This window comes from Rhopalosiphum maidis, chromosome 1 (genome assembly GCF_003676215.2).
Source record: "Rhopalosiphum maidis isolate BTI-1 chromosome 1, ASM367621v3, whole genome shotgun sequence".
Taxonomy (NCBI): domain Eukaryota; kingdom Metazoa; phylum Arthropoda; class Insecta; order Hemiptera; family Aphididae; genus Rhopalosiphum; species Rhopalosiphum maidis.
In genome coordinates this window covers 73,541,291-73,561,799 of record NC_040877.1, presented here as the reverse complement: position 1 = coordinate 73,561,799, position 20,509 = coordinate 73,541,291, and the positions used below count along the sequence as shown (strand labels likewise).

Below are 20,509 nucleotides of genomic sequence, written 5' to 3'. Positions count from 1 at the left end.
GTAAAAATCTACATTGTTTTCGAGGTGTTAAGATATTATTTGTCGATTATTACGCTAGTTCAAATTCTTGGATGAGTAGTCTAATTTTTACCAAAGTTTTGCAAAAATGGGATAAATAATAATAAAACCAAGACGTATTTTACTACTTATCTATAACTGTACGGCTGTAAATTAAATTTACAAATTTGTGAGATTTGAAATTTTTACTGCCAAATACTATGTCATTCATTCAGCCTCTTGATCAGAGAATCATAAAAACAATGAAATAACTGACTATCAAAAAGCAATGCGAAGTAAAATTAGTAGATTCTCAAATACAATAAAAAATAGATAGTTTCATAACTTTATTTTAAATGTTTTTATACGTATAAATATAAAACCATCAATAATAATAATAAAAAAAAATGTTTTATGTTATCAACCGGTTAATAGAATCAAAATTATCTGAACCAATGTGATCATATTAAGCGGAATTCACTGATCACATAAATTCAAAATAACAGTAGTAGAGGCGTTTGCGACTATACAAGAACTCTGTAAATAAATGGGTATGAAAATAAAGTTGACTTTGTGCATCCTACTTTGACATGCCACCCGGCACATAATCCACAGGAAATGACCGGAATGCCAGGTTGGAGAAGATAGACTTACTTTACGATTTTAATTATTAGTACATTATAATAGAATACAAATTTAAAAAAAAAACGATAAGAGTATTAAGTAGGCAAAACTATATAAATGTTGTTTTATAATGAATCTTAGAATTACTTTTCGGAATGAGTGTTAACAATATTTATAATCATTCATTCAGTATACATAGGCACTTACGAATAATAGTCAGAATCGAACGGTCGTGCGATACCGAATCAATGGCTTAGACAATTTGTTGATAAGATAAAGATATACGCGGGAAATATCACGGCCGCTAGCTTGCCATGAGTACCTATACCATGAACAATAATTTGGTAAGCAGTTAGTACTGACTGTGCATACCACGGTTGGAAAAAGTGAGATTATGACCTCGTTGGATTTTAATAAATTTACGTTCTTTCCATGCGTTATTTTCATTTACTGCGTTTTATGAACTGAAAAACTGCGGAAATTAGAAATATGGCATAAGCGACAGGTAACCACCGTTTATATTATTGTTTACAGCATAGGTGCTCGTAGTAAACCATAATTGTTTTCTGTTGGTCATCTTTTCATTAGTCGTTCGACAACGAACACCGCCGTTTATTTTTTCCTCGTCTCTGTCAGACTCACGGAGATCTTCTGAACTAAATAGATTTTCGCAAGTGTATAATAATAAAGTGTTGTAAAGTGTGAAGAAATTTCGGTGAAACGAGTCTTGAAGACCAGACGAATCGTACCGCACGTTTAACGAGAATTATGCGCCTGGTTACATGTAAAGGTACGATGTACATGAATTACCTATATTTATTATTTACAGGCGGCTTGTACGGATAGCGACAATTTCAGTATTTCACACGCCCCTACGACGCTTTTTTTTAAATCTACTGTGCATTCGTATAGGTATTATCAACATAATATATATATATATGTAATGTGAATTAATGTATAGTGTAATATGTTTGTGAAGTCCAAGTTAAAATCTAATATTATGATAAATAATAATTTATATTAAATATTTATTTATTTAATTTATTTATTAACAGAGAAAATAAAAAATGTCTTATTCAAAATTGAAAATTGGTACTGACACTACTAAAATCTAGTAATTAGGCTATGTACGTGACTAATGAGGCAAATACAGAAAATTTGGGAGTTACTCGACATTTTTTAAAAATATTGATGGCTGTCATATGATTAATATAAATAAAAGACAGGATAGGACATTTTTTGTTATATGTGATATAATTTACGTTTTTTTTTTTTAAGTTAACGTGAAATGATGATTTTTGGTATGCCAATCGTAAATTTTAGCAAAGTATTTAATATTTCACCACATTATGTGTAGTTATTGTAATGATGTTATAATAATCGCTACAAATAAAGTGTATAGCGTGTTACACCAAGTTAGTTTCGCTTTAATAATTGTAGGTATACCAATACCACATAGTATAGCTTCTTTTTTTGTAATAACTTCTCTAATAACTTATTGTAATAAAAAAATTTTGAATTTGTGTTTAAATGCAATAATGTGTTAGAGCAAAAAAATTATAAATTGGCAATTTTATAATTTCGCCATATACATTAATGTAATTGGCGTGGTCTGGTCGAGATTTTTCAATATTTTTGTTTTCAACTGAACCAAACGTATTTTACTCGACTCAGCGAAAGAATATAGAAAAAAGTATATTATAAACAAAATTATATTATTATTTTTCGAGCCATATAAGCCGAAACGCGTCGGGATGTATATATCGTAAACACAAATATTTCCTGAGCAATATTCACTATACGAAATTACACGGTGGCAGTTTTTATAACAAGTTACGAGAGAACGGTTGTTATAATGTTTCTCCGGGTGGGTAATGTACAGAATAAAATAAAATAATAATAGTAAAAAAAAACAAAACGAAACATTCCAACCGTATAAATGTTTTAGTTTGACATTATTTGGTATTTGTATATTTTTAACGCACTTAGCACATAGTATTTATCACATCATATTATCGCGATTATTTTTTAGTTTTCATTATTTGAAACTTAAAACAGTATCGTCACTCTTTGAACCATTAAAATATTATTTACGCAACGCTAACGGTTAACGTGACAGTGATCTAGAGGCCTTAATGTCAAGTTCAATAAGACGCGTACAACTATCACGTAATAAAACTATGATACGTTTATATTATTCATGCGAGGTTAATTGTTCAGGTACGGTCTGACGGCTGATTCTGGGGGATTTTTGATCTTGAATACATTTTGGGATATCTGGTGTATAGTTTAAGTACCAACGTATCATATCTAGGTTTTATAATACATTTTAAGCACCATTATTCATTAAGCCATTGTAAACGCGAAATATACACATTGTTATAGACTTATAGTAAATAATCATTAAACTATACTTCGTTACAATGACGTGATTTCATGCATGTATGTTTTGACTTTAGTAACTCAAAGTGTTGTTTTCAGAATATATTCTAATAATATAATTTTACTATAAAATGGTAAAATCGGTATATTATATGCTATAAATAGTATGACAAACAAACAATAAATAATTTTTTTCCAACCATACTGTCGTGATATCTATTTATACATAAGTTATATTAATTTAGCTATTTATAGAAGATCTTCATTCTTTGTAATTGTTTTCATTTGAAAAAAAGTTTCAGTATTATTTTTAACAATATCTATTTATTATTTCTTTGTATATAATATAATAACTATACCTTTTTATTTATGTTTAAATTTAAAGTATATTTTAATCAATAATAAATTTAATCAAGATTCACACATCTCAGTGACGTGCAAGTTGAATATATTTACTTATATTATATTTTAATAACGTGTTGCCAACATTTGGTCACTACGTATTAAATTTACAAAACATTGTACAACACAGTGAAGTATAGTGAACTCACTGCTTTATATTTGTTTGTCCTGAAATATGGGAATTCAACATTGGTAACAACATAATATATAAGGAATTGATGACATCTAAAAAAAAGTAAATAATATTTCAAAAGTATGCTATTTTGTATAAGTATTATGTGGGTTTTATTTTAAGTCGATTTAATAATTTGCTATCTATCAAACAACAAAACAGCTATAAAAGTATATATTTAATTTTAAATTTTCTCTCTTAATTAATATATTTTTTTAATTAATGAACATTGTAAATTAGTGTTCATGCTGGTAGCAGCTGCTATAATATTGTCTTCTACTTAAGTTTATATTGTCGTTTATATACTTTTCTCGTCGGGAATTTGGCGTAGGGTTACTCGACATTTTAACGTTCCGATATGGTTTTAAGCCAATACTATAATATTCGTTTTATATTTGAATACGATTTGAACTGAAAAATAATATAACGCAATAATATAGACGGTCTGGTCGAATATCAAACAAATCTGCTGCATACCAACCACTACGATGGTAATATTTCTAAATGGTCGATTCGTATACATTTCTATATTTAGAGATCGTTTTGAATCATTCGTATGAGAACAATTCACGTCGCGTTTCATGTGGTCATATCGTTATCCAATCCAACATTCTCTTTATAAACCCTTTATTATAATTTAGCGTATTATATCAGTCGGATATGAAGATATTTTTGAATCAGATACGTGCATGTCCAGTGATGTATATAGCATTTGGTTCAAGGATTGCAAAAATCATTTTCACACACTCATATGTGTAGGTATTCGCATGCCTTTCAAGTTTCAACAACTCCACTCACCATATGGTAGTGGTTTTAACAAAACTTCAAAGAGGAGTTAAATACACTCATACATACATTAACGTTATGTTTTAATATATTTATGTATAATGTATATTTATACAATATATACAGGATAATTTACCAAGTATAGGGTTAACCCTCTTTTTATCCTTATAATGCATTTATGTTATATTATGGAATTTTTAAGTATGCTTAAGGACCATATTTTATTAAATATTTACAGACTTCGTATACCGGTTAGAAAGTATTCTGTGACGATACAATCTTTTTTTTCAAATACATTTTTTATTGTTAATAAACACGTCGTATTATTCTTGTAATTGTTGATGTATATGAATCGAATCTTAACAAGTATAGTTTCTGCGTTATTAAATTGTATGTGAATAATTATAGTGATTAATAATGGTATAACATAAAATAACATAAAATATAAATTTAATTTAATATTTAATATAGTATTTGTTATATTCAGTGAATTTTTAAATATTATTATAATTTTAAAACTACCATACCCTTTATATTTTATAAGCATATTATCTTGAACTATTATCCTTGGTTAGAAGGTTAATAACTCGAAAATTAATCGTATTTAATATGATTTATAAACACAAAATATATTCAAAAAAATCATCTGTTTAATAAATTACAGTTAAAAAAAATAGTGTAGAGGGGAATTGTTTGATAAAAAAAATCTAATGACATTCGTTAAATGGTTTACAGAATCAGAGTATTTGAAAATAAAGTATTTAAGTATAATATATACTAAACATTTCAAAAATCAGAATTTTAATTATTAAAAAATAGTAATGAACATTGCTTGAAATCGGTATTGGCTTGTGATCACAAAATAATTTTAATATATACATAAAGTCTTATCATCATTAGTAATCATTGTAAAAGAGGTGACATGTTAACGTATATACTGTGGTAACCAAAGGTGACGTTTACGCGTTACCGAAAGAAGTAGACCATGTCCCGCCGCAAAAACGTCGAAGAATAAAATTTCCATAGAAAACAAAAACTAATACAGTTTCCTACCGATTCCGAATGCTGTTATATTATATTTTAAGTTGCAGGGGGTGTGTCGGTGATTGTGATTCAATCGTCCCGGTGGGCTTGGAAGTCGGTCGTCGGTGGCACGCTGCGAATCGGACGGCCGTCATGAGCCCACGTCCAGAACACGCACGCCGTATTATAATACGCGTTTTACCCTTCGAACGGTTGCTTTATTTGAACATAATATTATAATATATTTATGCATGTCGTGTGACATAGGGGGAGGGGTTCGAAATGTAAGGCGCAAGAGAGTACGACGAAATTGGTGTAGGAGAAACAGGTAGGTTATACGGATAGTCGCATCACCGTTACCATTGCTGCAGGCTGACATAAGGTTTGACGTGACGAGTGTGTGTGTGTATATATTTGTGTGATATATTTAAGTATATGTATATGAATAATATGCAAACGGACCAATTCAATTTCACGGTGCCAAGAGCTCAGTCGAACATCACGTTCACGACCGCACAGCGTTTTACTGCAGCAGTGATAGATGTATTACTGGCGATCAGACTTGAGATTTTCCGAATCATAGATTACCTTCGTATTACGTTTTATTATTATTATTGTCGTCGTCGTCATGCAATAACATTTTTTTAACTCGATACATTGTCCTTTATCAGCAGGTTTTTGTGACTGATATTTTCTTAAATAATTTATAGCGTTTTTTAATAATTAATACCATTTTTAACAACATTACACGATATATAAATGTATGATATCTATACAAGGTGGTCTATTAAAGTGTCTACACTTAATATTTCAAATAACGTTTACACTTTTGTAAATATTTTTTTTACGCAATTGTACGTTATTACAAAACAATATTTTCATATTTTTTAGCATTATATACTATTTTTATGAATTATTTGATGAGCGGTGCAAGTGTCACAGGAGTACCCTAAAAAAATACTTGTTCACTAATCAAACTTATCTGAACATTAAGTACTAATAACTAATTTACTACTCATTTGAAATTTGACTATTAAAATCACATCGAAAGATTTAGAAAAATATTCTGCTTCGGTAATGCAAAACTGAAAATATATAAGTGATTGTGATTTAAAAAGAAAAGAATAAAAAAATTGTAAAAAAAAAAAATATTAAAAAGTATATTTTTTTTTCTAAAATATTGTTTTCTAATGACATCAAATTATGTGAAATTAAGTTTTTGTGCAATATTTGTTAACAGTGCATAACCGATGATAATCATTTATTATTTAAATTATTTTAGTTCAGCGCCAACTGTATTTAATGTATTTTATGTATTACTCACAAATTTAATTTTATTTACGAAGTTGTTATAGCCATTTCTCTTTATATTAGCTATAAAACAATTTTCGTAAACACATTTGGTGCTGAAGGCGTTTATTTTTCGAAGTGAAAACCATTGAAAAAAAACATAATTGAACTTAAAACAAAACGACCATAGTTTTGATCAGTTATACAATTGCTTGTGGCACATTATTTATGATCAGTAAAATGGGTACACATAAGTCATAAACCCATCAAAATGTAATTATCAACATGGAGATTTAAACAACAATTGCATTCAAATTGTATACTATTTTAAAAAAAAAAAAGTATAATAGTAAGAATTCCAATACAAAATAAACAGTATTGCAGAATTGAGATGCACAACAAAGACATAGTTTATTATTAATTTATACGATTGTATGACGTTTAATTCTGCAAGCGCGGTAACATATTAATATCCTAAACGGTCTATTAATAATAAGAATCTTATTCATTTTTGAATTAAAACAACAATATAAAACTAATTTAATAGAAAATTTTTTTTCCGGGAAAATTCCCGTTTTTTGCTAATCTAGATTATTTTGAGAAGTATTTAAAATTAGTTACTTATTTTGACTATTTAAAGTACTAACTAGAGCCAATTAATAATGTTAAACCAACTTTTAAGTTGAAGACTTAATTATTTTTCTTTTGTAAAAAGTGTCTTCAAATACACATAAAAAAGACACATCATTGTAAAACATTTTTAAAACATTAATTTTAATTATATCGTTGTGAATCTATAATATATATATGTTATACGTAAAACGTGAAACTACGTTTAACTTAAAATAATTTTTTGATTGATCATATTCTAATGGATGGCAGTCATTCTATTTATTAATCTACAACAGTTGAATTTAATTTAAGTAGTGTAAAAATCTACATGATAATATTATTGATGGTAATTGAATAGTAGATAAACGTAAAATTATTGTGACCTTGTCGATTACGCGTATGAACATACGTCTACTAATAATATATTTAGAGTCTTAATATAATTTCTATTTAATTTTCATTATTGAAGTTTTAAATTTAGCAGGTTTTTTATTTTCAAGTTTTAAGCTACAAAAATACTTAACAATAATTTGTGCGTATCGTTATAAATTAAAAAAAAATCAATTCATTATTTCTAGAATATTAGCCATTAGATATGTTGTACTAGTTTGTATATATATTATTCATATAATCATATTACATAATAAACATTACACATAATATAATTATCATTACCAAATAATAATAAATAGTAATATTACATCGTAGATGACAAATATTGATAGCATTTAAATTATTTATTCATTTTATTTTTTTCATTTATTAACAAATTTGATCGGATTATTAGTAGAGAAAACTATTGTGGGAATACTGGTTGACATTTCTTTAAATAATATCGTATTGCTTATTTAATATTATATTGAGAGTATCACCAGTGTGCTTTAATGAGCAGTAGATCATATTTCGTCATATTAGACTTTACACAAAGGAGAACAATATAAATAAACGTGAATTAATGTTGACGTGTAATTTCAAAATAACTATATTAAGCTTTTGTTTCACTATCACGGAAATGGGTTTTTTGGTGGAAGTTAAGAGACGCGTATAGCGGTTTTTTTATTTTACTTACCTATATAATATACAATATTCTAAGAGTATATATAAATTATTTTATGAAAATTAATGTGATTTTTTTGTAATAATTTTGAATAAAACAATCAGTCTTACTTTATTATTTTTATTCATATTATTATTATTTTGATAAATTACCTGAAATATTAAAAGTAAATTCCATACTATACTAATATTTTGCAGAATAATGTTATTTAAGCAACTATTTATTGTGCTTGTAGGTTTTAGTTGTAAAAATATTGATGATCTTTAAGATACGAGTACAGTTATGAAACAACGTAATATAATAGTTTTTGGTTGTAATTACATACGTAGAACTGAATTTAAATAGGTATAGTATTTGTTTTTATAAAAATATTTGATTACTTGAACATAACACAAAATATTTAAAACATGAAAGATTTATTAAAATTAAAAAAATATATATATTAATATACAGAAATATTTTTAAATATTACCAAATAATTAAAAAAAATAGTTATTATAGTATAGTATTACTATACTAATGTGCAATTACAATTATGAAACAAGATAATAAATATTCCGCGAATTTATAAGTGACGGTAAACCATAATCTGATATCCTATAGTTAAATAATTAATTTTGAGGTGGACTACCCTTAGTTGTACAAGGTGTCACTATATATGTATAATACCACGTTTATATTGAACACAGACTGTGAATACTTATAAATAATGTATTATTTCAGGGCCAAAATATTGGGGCGTTTTAAACCCATTGTGGAAGTTATGCTCGATTGGCAAACGACAATCTCCAATCGACATTGATCCAGATAAACTACTGTTCGATCCATTTTTGAAAAACCTACACATCGATAAAGACAAAGTGAGAGTAAACGCATATATATAATATACCACTATCATGTTTTTGTAGCTATCGTGCTCAATTTAATGGCAATATAGTATTCAGCTGACTTCTTTTTTTAAATAAATAAATATATATATATATATACTTGTATATTATGCAAGGATTGACGGAAAAATAATAAAATCTGTTTGGAATCAGGATTTTCAAGAAGTACACATTTTATATATATTATATACATTTATTTATATTATATACTATACAATCATATAGATATATGCTACATGTTGTATACGATATAAGAGTATTATTATTATTTTTTTTTTATGAAAAATGGATTTTGAAACGGAAAGCAATATGTCAGCGTATATAACGTCTTGATAACTCGGCTGACTATATTAATTTTGTTCTCTTTGGCACTTTTTCTTATCCGTGTGACACACATACACACAGCAATACGTTATAAACAAATAATATGACTACAAATAAGTACAAGAATTATATTTCGAAATTAAATTCACAAAAATCATAATATATAGAAGTATATACACTATACAGTATACACTGTACTCTCTTGAAAGATAGATTTAATCAAATAGTTGCTGTTGGATTATATTTTATTTGAATAATTACATTCGTTATTCGCTCTATAATATATTTGTTTAACATAAAAGGTTAGTGGAACAATCGAAAACACTGGACAGTCTTTGGTATTTAGAGTGGATAAAGAGTCAAAATATGTTTTGAACATCACCGAAGGTCCTCTGACTTATCGCTATCAATTCCAAGAATTCTACATACATTTTGGCACTGATAACAATCTCGGGTCCGAACATAAAATCCAGGGTTACTCATTTCCGGCTGAAGTAAGTATTTGTGTTACTTTATTTTATTCGAATAAACATTTGCGTAAAAAAACATAATCTTAATTGTAACTATACATCACAAGTAAAATATAAAGTTGATTTAAGTTTTGCGTTGATATATGGAGGAAAATTATCTTTAGGTAAAATGTTATTAAATTATCAAAAATGTTACGTATAAATTGATCAATATTTCGCCAAATATCTATTATTTAAAAAAATATATACTGCTCAAAACATAATATGCACATCAATATTTTCACTGATGTACATTTAAAATATGTAATTAATTTAATTATATTTTTATATATTTTGTATTTAAACATGTTGTTAGTATATAGGTTTTGAAATGTGTTGGTTTGATTGAAACTATTTTCATTGTACCATTTTAAGGATCTGATGTAAATATTTATATGATAAGGTTTAATATAATATAAAGGTTCTACAACAGCTATAATATTATAAGTTATAACGTACATATAATAATAATAATAAAATTATCATGTACTTAGTATTATTATTTTCGATTGATTGGATAATATATTTTATGATCAGAATGAAATAATTTAATTATACAAAAAAAAAAAAATATATTTTTCACGTAGGTATAATTTATTTGAATTGACAATAAAAATACAATATTATTTAATACATGTTCTTAATGCGACTTATACATTTTTTTGTTTACTTTCACTACACGATTTAAACAATTTTCTTGATGTTAGAGGATTTTAAAAAAAATGTATTACTCTTATTGTTTTAAAATCGTTATTTAAAATTATTCTTTGCTTAAAGTTATTGTATTATTGAGATATAGACATGATTTATAGCAATAGTGGCCAACTTTCAGCTTGTGAGCCGCATTTAACTTTCGTTATTGTCAGATATGGTTCACGTTTTATTTATAAAATCAAAATGTATCTATTATCATTATGAGTTTAAATTTTTACCAAAAGAATTTATAAAAAAAAATATTAAATTATATAAAATATATCTATAAACGTTTTGGCTCTTAGTATCATTGTATTTATTCGTGAGACCTACAAACATTTTATGTTAGCCACGACTGATATATAGGAATCACTTTGTTTAGTCGACACTTCGACAGTAGGCGAGTTGTAAATGCAGGATCTAGTCCTTTAATATAATATTTTGAGAATCCAAATGTGCTATATATATAAGTAGCCGCCTTCCAAGTTTTGAGTACAGTTAATACATTTGTCACCAGTGTGTTTATTTATAATTCTTATTCTTATTATTATTGTTTTTTTCTAAATAAATATTCAAGATAATTTGATTTGAGACAATTAGCAATATTGTGTTTTATTAATGTGAACTAGTCTGTATATCTATTTATTTGTTTAATTATTTTAGAAATGTCTATTTTCGAATCACGACAATTTCAAATGGGTGAATCCAAGGAATTATATTAGGTTTATGTATAAGATCTTCTACTGAATGAATTAACTAATACATTAATTATTATTATTTAAACAAAATAATTTAGTTTGCATTGCTTCGATATAAAGTTAATCGGTTAAACGAAAAAAAAAATAAATTAATAAAATGTTCTACTATTTTTTCTTTATAATATTACCTCCAATGTTGAACACGATAATTTGTATCTTTCGATAAAAGTCTGTATAATTTCAAAAGTTTATGAAAGTTGTTCAGTGTGAAAAAGTTATTTTACTCGACAAAAAAAAGGGTAAAAGAAAATTCAAATAACGAACGTGCATATATATATATAATTAAAAAAGGACACCGTGTGTTGATAATTTATTAACTCTAGGTATAAAACTTGTCTAGATAAAAAAATATAGTATAGTATAAATAGGTTTCTACAATTTTCCGTTTAAATTGTATTACATCGGATGCTTATTAAAAGTTACAATTACAAAAAAACTCATCACTAAATAATGTAATATGTACCAAATCAAACAATAATATTTCATAATTTTTGATAAATTTATTGATTTAGAAGTCATACATAAAACGTATTCTATTTTCTATACCAATTTATTGATCCATATCAGTTTGATAATAATTTCCTGAGACTCGATTTCCGTGGTATAAATAATTCATGTTGTGGTGATGTTTTTAGTTTGTAATGTTTCAATATAAAAGGATTACAACGTTTATTTTACCTCAAACACGCATTTTAGGCACATTCTAGATTTTAATTATTATCATTGTTTTGTTTAATTTGTCCCGTTTATAACAAATTCTAATAATTTAGGTAGATCTGTTGTTTTCCAAACGACTATTTTATTCTAACCAGGGAGTTATTGAGTTATAATTTTGTAATATTTCAAAATCACAAGTACATGAATAATACGACTATGTATACAGAAATGGTGTAATGATAAATTGGCTATTGGATTTTAACTTCCTGAATGTAGTTTTGTACGGAAATTCGTCAAATGTACGTTTAGATATGTTTACGTACATAATCATTCAAACGCATTTCTCCCTTCGTCGAATATTCCCTTACATTTGAATAATTTTCCAATAGTCATGCCGGAACTTGTATAAATTCGATTTCTATATGAACGCATTACCACCATGTAGAGTGTTGCTTCCGTAAGCCGTAAAATCTGAACAATATAAAAGTTACTCGAGAAAACATATTTTGGAAACCAATTTTTAAAATAATGACGAGTTTGGGTAAAATTAACATAATATGCTATTTCACCCCATATATATGTGTATAATAATAATATATTAATATAATATACATATTGTAAAAAAATTAATCGAATTTAATATAATTGTAAACATCATTAAATTGTTCGTTCTTAAAATATAATTAACTTCACTATAGGTATCTATTAATAATACATTTTTACTACTGTTTATTCTACGATAATATTTTAAGTGTTGTAGTTATATTTTAATATATATTTTTTTTAATAATAAGTTACTTTTTAATACAACCAACTTGTTACTTTTTTTATTCAATATAATGAAATTATATTTATTATATTTTTTACAATATTGTGAACATATTGATTAATATACCTACTTTTTACACATTACGTAATATTGTACCTTATTATATACCGTATCATTAGTTTGTATTATAACGATTACATAAATAAACATAAATTCTTTAAAAAAAAACGAAAAGAGAATATCTTTTGAAAACAAAATTAAGTGTTTATTTTAGCGATCTTATTGATATATTATTATGAGAATTTATTCTGAAGTTAAGTTTTATTAAGAATATCATCATTAATATAGTTAGTATACTTAATTCATATTCGTACTTTAGTATAATGATGTCTATGTTTTATTGAGTATTTGTATTACTATTTAAAATAAACACATCGATACTCGAAAATATTATTTTTTTTTTTTTCATAATTTATGACAAAATATAGATGATAGATCATCATAATTTATTTAGACGTTTTATTGGTAAAATATATGCTTAAATATATTTATCTGTATTTAGTACGATAATACTATTTAAAATAGTTATAATATATAGTTATTTCTGATAACTGCGTTCTTTATCATGATACGCTTAAACTTAAAGTAATTGTTATTATTAAATTTGATATAAAAACTCTATTTATTTATTTACTAAAGGGTGATTATTTTTTATATTTTATTTATAAAATAAATGCATTTACAGAAGTTTTAAATTTATTCGTCCGTCTATCATTAATATCTTGTATATGTATAGACATTATGGTTATTGATTAAAAAGGTTTCATGACGTGTATTTTAATGAAGTCGTAATTATTTTAACGGTTGTCTTTCAATAATAAATCTTAAACAATATAGTTGCATAAATATCAAAAACAGTAAAAAGGTAAATTTGTGTTGGATATAAATAGCAAGCTTCCCTTAGACGGCACCATAATTATATAATATAATCAATAAAGAAGAACATTTAAACATTAAAGATATAGATAACCAATTCTGAAATCTTTATTATATGATTGTTGTCGATAAACATAGTGACCACAATCACTGTATGATAATAATTTTAAGAACTTAACTCAAAATTAAAAAAATATAAACTTATATAAAAGTTATGCCCAGTAAAACTAAATAAATCACTTGTTTTAAGCTGCAGGTAGGTTTAATCATACTATTTCAATTGCAACGTAAAAAAATATGTTTTAATAATCATTGTATAGCTATATATAGTTATGTGTTTTAGTACGCAAGTACATACCACAATTATTTTTCTTTGTTTCTTTAACAATATTATGTTATTAAATATTCAATAAATTAAAACCCTGCCATTATCTTGTTGCATATAATTACTATTTACTAAATATAAGTGAATAACTCTTACTTTTATAAACATTCAACTATGATATACAAATGTAGAAAAGCATAGTACGAGGTATTTGTAATAGTTAATAATTGCAGGTATCTATTGTTAGTTTGTTTATAATGTACGATTTATGTTTCAATGGTATATCAATTATTATTTGAATGTATTGTATATATATATATATATGCGTGTTTGCTTATATAAATATAAATTATGAAGATTATAGATATCATTAAATTTTATATTTTCTTAAAATATATCATAGTAAATATTCGTATACGTATATATTATTGTAAGTACAGTTTCAACTCTTTGGGAAAAAATATGAAGTAGGGAAATGTACCAATCTTCAATATGTAAGAAATGATATTTTTTTATTTTCTAGCTCCGCTAATCAACGTATATCTAACTGATATTCTAAACTATTGTATAATAAAATTAAATGCATAATATTATGAACACTTAGATACAACTTTAAAAGAATAGCCACAATATTTTTTGACAATAGACCACATAAATACAGTGTAAGAATTATTTTTATGGTACAAAGAGTACGGAACAATTGCATATAAAATGACAAACAGACGTCTCATTATGCATAAATCCATCGTCACTATAATAATGTATGTCTGTTTCATTGAATACGGCATTGTTAGTTATCATTATCACCAAGCAGACAACTACAGACAAAACGGAAAACAATTTTCTCATAACGATGGCAATTATTAATATCAAATACCTGTGTGTATACGCATAATTTTCATTGTATCTGATTCAGCAAACAAATAACGATATTGCTTTCTTTTTTATAATACTACCATAAGCGTTTAAAAAATATAATATGTCAAGTTTTTCCTTTATGTTTTTTTTCTTTTACATAAATAAATGTACTTTTATTTGTACATAGTTGGCAAATGAATGTCGTTAGTCGTCTGTCCAAGTTATTTTGGGTTACACGCACAATAACGAAAGTTATTTATTTGGGGTGGGTTTATAAAAGGTATATAACAGCCCAGTCTAGTAGTAACAAAGAAAATACAAAAATAAATATATTTTTATATCTGAACGAGATACAATGTATTAAAATATGATGTCAATTTTTATTCAATGAGACGTCTATTTTGCAAGTAATATAATATGAAAAGTAATACACTTAGTGTTCTTTTAAAAAATAAATGTTGGACACTTAATATTATTGAATATTTGACAATGTAAATTGGATCGTGTATAATTTTTTCAATACCAAACTTTTAATAAATATGGTTTGTGGTTTGCAATTCTATTTTTTTAAATTATATCAACCAATTTTTATCAACCAATCATTAAAATAAAAATTAAATTTATGGAAAATAAAATATGTTTATGTTTATATTACAAATATCTTTTAAAAAAAAAAAAAAACAGCAAAAAGAAAATATAGTCTATATATATGGAGTTAAACTGTGATTTATATTCATATAGTTTCTGGATTGCAATGGTATATTGAATATACGCAAAAATTATTCACTATTGTATAATCAAAAATATTTTATCATTGGTTAATACATTTAGTAATTATAGGTATTATTGAAATTGAAACAAATATAAATATTAGGTATACGTTTAATAAATCAACTTCTACTCAGAGTAAATCTTTTGAGTTGCTTTAAAATTTAAAATAAACATAATACCTAAATCACTATCTCGTAGTAGATCGAAGCCCAATATGTATGTATAATATTGTTATACATTAGTATAACAAACTTAGTGTATAAGTTGATATACATTTATATCTAATTTCTATTTAATTATAACTAAACTGATATTTTTTGTACTTCTAATTTCTTGATAAAACAATTTTCTCATCAAACTACTATACTTAACGACTCACCTAAACAAACATTCATTTATTTTGATTGTCTAGACTGAAAAATATTATGCCTAATATTCATCGAGTCTTCCTTTATTTTTATAGCATTACAAGTTCAAGATAGCATTGTTAATAAAAACGTCTAAAATAAATTTAAAATAATTTCCAGGTATGTATAGATTACACAACCGTCTTGGGTCTTTTTGTCGTTGACGATGCTAATCGATAGAGCTTTATACGTTAATTAATTCGGATCCTTGATAAATCACTCGAAACCACTTTATCACTGTCAGCACTGGCTTATCAGCACTTCGTAAACTTCTAATCGGGTTACCCTTCGTTTCTCCTTCTTCTTATATATATATATTTTTATAGACCAGTTAAATTGACTTCTTCTATTACCATTAAAAATGGAGGCGATAAAGAATGACGATGGTGTGCATCCAAGAACCATTAAAGTAAACAGAATGCGTATAAAATAATAATAAGAAAAAAATGCCATTAGCAATAAATCAACTTCGGTGAAAACTCATTTTAATGCGATTTAAATACAAATATAAATTGAATGTAAAATCACACCTTTTTGAGGGACTAAATGTTAACGATGCTCCAATGACAGATTTATCTTGACTGGTCGAAAATGTGTGATGTTATCGAAATAATTAAAATATTTTAAACTCCGTTAAAAATAATTGTATATTAATTTAAAAAATTACGTAGTGGAAATTAGTGAGATAATATAAATTACATATTTTTATAATACGTTTTTTTTCTAAGATAATATCATTCATTAATTACTGTATTTTAATTTATGATATACTTTTATGTAATTAAAGGTAAAATTTAAATACACAAAAAAATAAATTATAAATTCAACGTTAAATGATCAACATCAGGTACTAATTCTAAAATAAATACGTGCATACGTATTATATAAGCTAACGCGGTTGTCCAAAGGTCGCGGTAACAACGGACCCACCGAGCTATCTTTGTACTATCGCGGCCGCAGTCAACGTTACGCACACGGTATGGAATGCAAAATGTTGCTCGCGTTACTTCACGCAATTTAGTGACATTACGCTAATATAGTTCGTACTCTTACGCTCGCGCCACCATACGCATATGAGCACCTAATTCGGTATTATTTTATATATTATATATATACTGTTTGTTCCCGTTGTGTTACCACCTGCCACATTACTGATCAAACCCATCGGCATCTTCGTCAAATTCATCACCATCTTCATCATCTCCACCCAGGCATACTGCAAATAGGTTATGTGAGTCGGCTTTACGCATTTTTATATATTCTATATTATTGCTCTATGTTATTATTATTGTCATCATTTGTTATATGATAAGTGGGTACTAACAGTGGTATTTTAAGTATCACTACCGTGTTATCAACCGTTACTATTTAAAATATCATTTACTATTACCACATACGCCAATATTTGTCTTTTTATTATATACACATACTATTTTATTATACCTATATTTTCCTTGCCATAAAGTTCACCACACCATTATAATTTATATTACGTGGCCAACAATCTTATATCTGATGAGACTTGGTACGTATCAATAATAGATATATTTGTTTTTAATAGATACAAATACTTCTAATACAATAAAAGTCAAATATAGTTTTATTATAAATTTATAATTTTAAATTCTAAAATACTTCATTTAGTGATAAATATTTCGACTCTTTTCTTACTTGATCGGAAATTTAAAGAAAATACCAACGTTATATAAAATACAATAACGTGGCATTAATTTTATTTAAAATCGATTTATCAAAATTGAAATTTATTTCAGCAATCATGAGTTTCAACTTTACAAGTGTTTAGTAAAATAAATAATAATTGTTACTTAATAAACAGTTTTTAGTTAAATGATTCAAAGTAATAATATTTATAACACAATTAACTTTACAACTTTACTTTATTTTATAGCGTTTCTAATAATATTATAAAAAAGCTCCATAAATCTATAGGACCTATTATAGTTGCTCCACTTTTTAAATCCGTTAATTTTTGTAATCATCGTTGTTGCTATTGAAAAATAGCTGCACACGTTATGTTGTAAAGAAAATAAGTTTTTTTGAATTAAAATAGAAGACAACGTTGAATACCGTTTAAATTCCACGTACACGCAGTTGTAACAATATTGCCTACACATTTCGCCAGCCAACGAATTAATGCAGTAACAAAAATAATATAAATAATAATAATATTATGGTTATTAAAACTTCATTTGAACGAGTTAAAATCATTGGTCTTATTGTTATCATTATTTAAGATAAGGTTTACGATTTATTACGATACTACTGTTTGCAGCTTTATATATTATTTTTATTTTATTTATTTATTGATATATTTAATACAATTTTTTTTAATAAATACCTAACCATATAAAATAATACATTTCAAGACGTTGAGTATGTCCTATATATTAACACGTTATTATAATACCTACCTATTATATTTGCTACGTAATTAACTAAGGAAATCGTTCTTATATATAGTATTTACATTGAGTTTAAAATACCCGTTAAGTTTATAGCGGGATTATAGTGGTATTAGATAATGATTACAATTATAGGTCGATGTGCTGCAGTTTAGGGTACACTGAGAATACAGTGAAGATTGTTAGGATAATGGTTAGGGTCGTAAACTTGATAATTTACCAGATAATTATATTTGCTTTTCTCCTCGGTCGAGAAAGATATTTCGTTTTAATTAGCTAATACCCAGAATAGTTTATAATATAATAATATATATTATTATATTCATATAAATGTAATTGCAATATAACAAAATATACAAAATTTCGTTCTTAATCAAACGTTTTTCAGTAATTTTGATTTCTAGTCAAAACATTTAGGTAGTGTTTTGAAGATTTAACTATACTCTTTGATTGTAAATGTTTTATATTTCGTTTAAAAAATGTCTATTTAATATTTTCGAAATTGTGGATTTTCATTATTAATATTATGGTTATTAACTTGGATTGCACAACTTAAAAATACAACTAATATAACATAAAATGCGTTAATATTAATTATTAAAATTAAAAAGCCAAAGATACCTAGGTAAAATCGACATCTTATTGTATAATATATTATTGGTTTGATTGACAAAAATTAAAATAATTGAACGGACAAACTTTTAAATAAAAATATAAACCACTAATAACTTTGTTTGCATAACATTTTAAAATTTCATTTTGGTATCTTAGGTCTTACGAATCACGATTTAACTTTTTAAATTTATGTTTGATGAACAGTAAGTCAGTAACTGAATTTCTTCAGTGGTTTTTTTATATTGTAGAGTTTTTAAGAAGAATTATAATTCTATATTTTGGGAAAGGTACTTTTTAGATCTGTGTACACAATCTACAATGATGTAACTAAAATTTCTAATAAGAAAATGCTACCTCTTTCCATAATAAGCAAGGTTTTTTAAACAGTATTAGTAGTTTGTTTTAATTTGAAAAGCAACACAAGACATAGTGGCAATTAAGGATGCAGTATAAAGTTTAGGCAAAAATGTAAGTCACCAAATCAAATAAATATTAGACAATTGTAAGTAAAAATGAAGAAAAAAAAATAAATGTTTAAGTAAAAATGCAATCGTTATGTAAAAAAAAAATTATAATATATAAAACTTAATATATACTATATTATAAAAATTCGATATTTTTTTTTTTGATTTTATTATTTCATTGGTGGATCATTAATACTTGTTTTAGTAAAGCACTTTGAAATATTGTAGTACTTAAAGAATTATTCCCTCAAATCTAATTCTGTATGTTGACATAACAATTTTAAAGGCTGCAAAAATAAATTACAACAAAGATCTTATAATAAAGTTATATTATATCCACACACAGAGTTAAGATATTAATGGGAAACCAATACTCTCTAAAATTCTTGATCAGCCATAGTCACTAATTCATTGACCAAGTTCACGGCCTAATATAAAATACTATTATAGTTGTTCATTAAGTTCCCTGTTACATAATCTACTTTTGTGGGAAAATTTCCTTCTTCGAAACGTTTGAAACAATTTTTAGTTTTACCGTGTAAAAAAAATAAATAGTTTGCCAATAGCAAATATCAGTAGAAAAAGAACTATTTAATGCATTTTATATTTTTTATTAAAATATCCTGTACAAGCAACATTTGAGCTACATTTAATTCAAAAAACTGTCAAAGTACTTTACTTTAGGTCTTAGACTTTCAACTAATCTGTTAAAATACGAACATAATTAATTATGTTTATTTAATTGTTTGTATTATAATATAAAATATT

The 20,509-nt window shown here is 25.7% G+C and overlaps 1 protein-coding gene across 3 annotated transcripts in view; it reads left to right on the top strand.

The window, feature by feature from the left end:
- Positions 1–20,509, top strand: part of LOC113547851 (carbonic anhydrase-related protein 10) — a 103,297-nt gene that overhangs the window by 36,296 nt on the left and 46,492 nt on the right. For all 3 annotated transcript variants that reach the window (XM_026948385.1, XM_026948384.1, XM_026948387.1), the window contains exons 4-5: positions 9,069–9,205; positions 9,859–10,050. In XM_026948385.1, the coding sequence (XP_026804186.1) occupies positions 9,069–9,205; positions 9,859–10,050 (329 nt within the window). The remainder of the gene's footprint in view (positions 1–9,068; positions 9,206–9,858; positions 10,051–20,509) is intronic.